Here is a 6,103-nt window from a genome sequence, read left to right as displayed (position 1 = left end):
TACAAAGAAGTTGACCGTATATGCATTTTTATTTCTAGTTTCTACTATTTCATTTTTTTTTCACTATGTTGCATAAAAGAATTTTGCTACAAGAAGTGAAAAATAGCTTGTCACCGAAAAATGAGGGTTAGGGATATAAACAGCCGAAAACCCCTACAGAATTTTTATATATCAAAACCCTGACAAAATACAATAAGAACTCAACAAATACATTCTTTCCTCTAAGAATGATTAATCTCTATTCTAGAGTATCCAAGCTGCAGTTGACAGGCTGTCGTTAGAAGCACTCATAATCTTATGTTCTTAACTTTCTGCATGTTTGAATGTGTAAGCCAAGGAGGATTCTGTTTGTGGAAATAGACCTTTCAAGATCAGTATATGCAATTTGATCAAAACAAGGTCTCCTTCAGGATCAGAAGAATCATCATGACAAAGCACATGAGAACAAGAGTTGTTGCACATGTTACCATGCCTCCTCTCCGTTGTGCTCTATCTGCCTGGAGTATATTGAACAGATAATGTAAGTGGGTTATAAGTTTTAGCTGAAATTTTCAAATACACTATAAAGAAATGATGAAGAGGACCTTCTGCAATTGCTTGTAACCCTGCTCAATTGTGGCCGACACCTTCTGAATATTGTAATCTATCCGATCGACAATAGTACCCTGCAGTGAAATAGAAGTCAGCTGAGCAAACTGGGTCTCCTTAAAAAACTTCAAAAGTAGGTAAGTAAGTCTTTGATACTGGAATTGGTGGTAAAGTAAGGACCTGATCTATCACGAGAACCGAGAGATCCTTCATAATTTGAGCAAGATCATTTACTGATTCGACAACCTACGTGAAATGCAGATTAAGTCAACCATGAGAAGGCTTTCTCATACATTATGTAAGAAAATAAGAAACGCGAAGATATCTAGTCACCTGAGTGATTTCTCTCTCCCTTTCTGCCGTGAATGCTTCGCTTTTCTTTAATTTGGACATCTGGTAGTCCGTGAATCCCTGAACATATCATGTTCACATTAGATAACTAATCTTAAAACTCTCCATTCTCCAAAAAATACGGAACAGTAGTTGCGTTATTGAAGGAAATAAATACACATCATTATTTCACTAAATACACAAAATTAAGAATTTGTGTGAATCAGTGCATACCACATCATCGAATTCATCATCTCCCGATTTTGATCTATCATTCAAATTCATTTCTAAATCAACCCCATCTTGACCCTACACCACAAAGTAAAGAAGAACGATAATAAACTTCTAGTTCGAATAGCTTAACGCAGCTCCATAAATGGTTCGCTTGCTCCTTGCGGAAAAAGTAGCAAGCAATAAGTCTGCCCCCCCAATATAATGCAAACACAAAAAGGAAGAGGCAAAGGCAAGTGAACCTCTTTCTGCTGCTGAAGACGTTTCAAATATGTTGACTGCTTTTTCCGAAGCTCCATTGAGAGGTTCTGGAGGTCCGTAGCAAGAGAGCGCTACAAGAAAAACACGCAATTAAAGCCATACCAAATGAAAAGAACACATTACTGATTTGAGCTATTTCCTTTGCATTTTCACATCAATAAATGGGCTAAAGGAACAAAACGTTCAGGGTTTCTTTTTTTCAGAAAGCAAATTCACTTGTATATTGAGAGTGTTAAGAATGCTTTGTGCTTCTGAAAATCTCGGATAATGTAAATGAGCGACATACCTGTACATTTTTCCTAACATTTGAATCCTCAGACGGTCCACTTGCGGAGAGTCTCTGTAATCTCTTCTCAGACCTTTTCAATAGACCAGTAATCTCGTGGGTAAGCGACTCAATCAAGTGTTGATCATCTCTGCCATCTCCAAAAGAGGGCATCAAAGCCTTGGCATGAGCCTTGACTAATTCAGCCATTTTAGTTCTTGCGCGTTGCATGTCCACTCCTATTTCCTCAAAAATATCCACCCAAGCAGGAGGCAAACCCACGGTAAGAGCACCCCCACTACAACATTCAAATACCATTTTCACTCAAGGTCTAGCAAATACATAGATAAGAGAAGTTCTAAAACAGAAGACACAGAGCTACAGGATAAGTACATGACTTGATACCAATAATTTGATCAACTGTAAACCCACATCACTCATAGGAATTCTGTACTGTGTTGAGGATATCGTGTCATTTGTGCTACTACATACATACCCCATTAAGATGCCTACATCCTATCAAACTATAGTGTCTCTCTTAGAACCACATGGAATGGAGAAAAGCAACATAACAAGAGAGCAACAAGTTGCTTGTGACAATTAAACGAAACCAAGTCTCAGCTTTCAAGATTTCAAATAACCAAAAGTGACAAGGGCGACAACTTCCACATGGTTTTGGCACTCTAAGCCAGAACAAGTTTTCTACAGCCCTAAGATGTGTGCAATTGTATATACAGACTCTAACAAGAGCTATGAACTAGTGAATTTCATACGAGGCATCATTGTGAGTTTACATTACAATTGTCCGAGCGCAATTTTAATACACAAGGGCAATGTGCCCCAAAATATAGTCGAGGCAACCATACCTACAATTTTGTGATAACCTAGAAACAAATTCTACATCTAAATACCCAAATCAAAACCCTAGAAGATACAAATTCATACAAATTATCAAAATTTAGATCTCAACACAAATTTATAACAACACATACCTAGAACTTCCAGGATCATCAGTACTTAGAGGAGTATAAGATCTATTATTTGGATTCAATAGTGATGTATTAACCAATTCAATCACAGGACCACCACCAGCACCACCACCCGAAGTAGATGCTGAAGACGAAGAGAAAGTAGGAGTTCGAACACTCTTCAATGCATCTCTATATTTCCTATACAAACTAGTCCGATTTCTCGTTGCCATTTATCAAAAAGAATCAAAATCTCTATAAGAAATTAACGATATCACTCTCTACAGATCTGAAAATTGAATTCGTTTATGAGGTTTTCTCATGGATCGAAGATTAGAGTTTACAAATTTCACTGCTACTGCTTTGATTTGAAGTTTCTTCTGCCTCGGTTGATGATGATGATGAAGATTCAAAGGGGAAAATCGAATGATAGGCTAAAATACACATAATAGGAGAAGAAACTTATACTACGCCCACTCCTCAACTAATAAAATTTGTTTTTCCCGTTTTCTTGTTGAGAGTTGAGACTCGGGGACTGAATTGTTGAATATCTCTGAATTTCCCGGAATTGTGTCATTTTTGAAAACAACTCCCTTTTTTTTTCTACGGTTCCGCTAGTTATAATCCCAAAGGAGTCACTATACATTCACAGAAAACCCGCCAAAACAAAACTAACACAAAAACCCCCAAAAATAAAATTTTGATGAAACCAAAATTTAGTTTCATCATAAAATTTGACGAAACCTCATAGAATTTGACGAAATCAATATTTGGTTTCATCATAAAATTTGATGAAACCAACTTTGAAATTTTGGGTTTTTGTATCAAGTGTTTAAAATTTTGGGGTTTTGTATAATTTAATTTAAGATGGAATTTTAATGAATCCCAACATTTGAGTGGGGTTTTTATACCACAAGTTTGGTCACCTTGGGTTTTTATGACTAGTATTGTTTTTTCTAAAGTAAAAGGGTATATATTAAATTCAATTTTAATAAAGGGTTGCTTAGCTTTGGGTACTTACATTTCACAGTTGCTAGGTTGACTGAAGACTTTCACCATGGAATGCACCGTGAGGGGATGAACGGTCCCAGCTGAGCGTTTTTTACATTGAGATAGGGGTCGGCTGAAGTGGATCCCACCATCCCCTCTCACACGGTGCATTCCACGGTGAAATTTTTCGGTGGATTAATCATTTTTGCTTATATTTTGTTTAATATTATTGTTTGGACTAACATTTGTCCAACTTAGTGGTTGGTACTTGGAACTTACGTTGACTGTCTATGACAGTTTTTGACCAGATAATAACTAGTTTTATGTTAGAAATTATAGTGAATCTATAAATATACCCTAAGGTGGCCCTATGATCCAACGGCTTTGGAAAAACCATTTAATCTACGGGAAGAGATCATATACTCTCTCCGTTCTACTATTAATTGACCTATTTATTTTTAGATTTTGTCATATTGATAGTTGATTTTATATCATTTGATACTCATGTTTATATTTGTTGCATAGGTGTTTCAAAAAAATGCTTTTTAATGATATAAAATTTACGAATATTCGTGGTATAGTTTGAGAGATAAATCATTTCTAAATTATACTACTAGGTCAATTAATAGTGGGGCAGAGGGAGTATATCATTAACCCCAACTCTTTATTCTTCCTCCGTGTCCAAGACTAGTTATCTTCCGCCTCCGAGACAAAGTTGAAAACTGGTTTCATCTTTTTCTTCCTCTTTACGTGAAAACCATTTGCTTGGTGGATTCTTTAAAAAAAGAAATCATAACACAAAATCTCAACAACACCAACACATAAATTTACGGGATCAAAATCCAAATTTTTGAATCCCCTTTGAATCAACTAACCCTAACTTACTGAATCCCCAATTGAAAACCTAAATTTCACTAAATCAAATTTCCAATATCTGAGTCAAACAAAACCCTTATTTGCTGCATCAAATCAAAACCCCAATTTTCTGAATCGAAACCCCAATTCCTGAATCAAAACCCTAATTTCATTAAATAGAAAACTCAATTTCTGTTGTTAATTATTTTGAACTGGTGGTGTTGGTTATGGAGTGGTGGCGATGCTAAGGAAGAAAATGACGATAGAGAATTGGAATATGAAGAAATACGTTAGTCTGACTGATATGCTTTCTTTTCATTAATGAGAGGTATAGATCAATTACTTACAGCCAAAATAAGTAGTTTTATTGATTTTGAATTTGTGATATATGACTGTGATGATTGATGAATGAACTGAATAGGATCTAATCAATTTGCATGAAGGTTTGGTCTTTTCCGATGAGTGAATTAAGCAATTTAGGTTGTTATCGGAAAACGATGGTGGTGGTGGTTGTTTGTGGGTAAAAACCGTTTCTGCTGATTTTGGTAATTTCGGGTGTGTGGGTGAGAAACGAGTCTAAACCCTAAACAATGTACTGCACGGGAGTACTTTTGATTCGAGAGATCAATCTGTACAATCCTGGCCTAAACCAAGAAATGGTCGTTCCAGGCTTGCTTCGTTCACAAAGTGAATGATAAGGGTTGGTCTTAGGGAGGGAAGCGAAGAAAGTGTTGAGACCAGAATAGTTGATTATGGAAGTGTGGGCGTTTTGTGACTTGTATCAGAAAGTAGAACTAGTAAGCCGAGTGGAAAGCTATCAGGTGATTTCTAGATGTTGTGTGTTACCAACCAAAAAAACTTTTTTTTTGGTGGAAATAGGTGAGACCTATTTATACAAGTCATAGTGAAACGTACCCTGGTCTCGTAGGAAGTGGAAATGATTGAGTGGTGGAAGAAAAGAGTAACGTGTAACTGCCAGACGTTATGCTTCCATGATGAAGGAAGTAAATTTTTGTAACCGCCGGTCATTACTCTTCCATGATGAAGGAAATGAATTGTTTACACCGTTACTTTTCACCACCACTAATTATCCTACTTCATGACACTTTCTTGTAACGGGCGCATTGCACGCCGCACGATGTAAACCGCCAAACCAATATCCTGATGAGCATCCCCCAGTTTGTGACATATTTTGATGTCTCGAGTGTTTTCGTGGAAAACATGTAGCACTTTGCTACGTGTGGCAAGTTAAAATCGAGAGTCTTGCCGCAGGTAAATAGCACGTGATACTAGGATCGTCTTCGCTAGTCGCCTAAAACTTGTCGCGAGCTTACCGGTTGTGTGACAAACTTCGATGACCGAGATCGCATCTTATGAATAAGGGTAGCCGTTGATTGTGGCTACCTCGTGTTGGCGCCTGAAAATGGCGCAGCGGCATGGCTCGTGCATGCCAATGGCACGAAGGTGCAAGTGGTGCCTGACGTAGTCATGGTCGCTGGGTTTAGGCGGTTGGTCGCCTAAAAGTTGCCACAAGTCCATCATTTCAGTGGCGAACTTGGATGGTTGAGATTGCATCTCATGAAGAAGGATGGCCATTGATTATGGCCACATCTTG

General features: G+C 37.4%; 1 protein-coding gene across 1 annotated transcript; it reads right to left on the bottom strand.

Annotated features, from left to right (window-relative positions):
* Window positions 1–3,222, bottom strand: LOC113358171 (syntaxin-41-like). The gene is made up of 8 exons (XM_026601700.1): window positions 2,668–3,222; window positions 1,697–1,973; window positions 1,392–1,481; window positions 1,153–1,227; window positions 922–999; window positions 769–834; window positions 585–665; window positions 1–497 (listed from the first exon to the last, which is right to left on the bottom strand). Exons 1-8 carry the CDS (start codon window positions 2,874–2,876, stop codon window positions 390–392), a joined length of 984 nt encoding a protein of 327 aa, XP_026457485.1. The 5' UTR covers window positions 2,877–3,222; the 3' UTR covers window positions 1–389.
* Window positions 3,223–6,103: the final 2,881 nt, after the last annotated feature.

The sequence above is a fragment of the Papaver somniferum genome, chromosome 3, assembly GCF_003573695.1.
Source record: "Papaver somniferum cultivar HN1 chromosome 3, ASM357369v1, whole genome shotgun sequence".
Lineage (NCBI taxonomy): Eukaryota > Viridiplantae > Streptophyta > Magnoliopsida > Ranunculales > Papaveraceae > Papaver > Papaver somniferum.
This window is presented reverse-complemented; position numbering and strand designations above follow the sequence as displayed.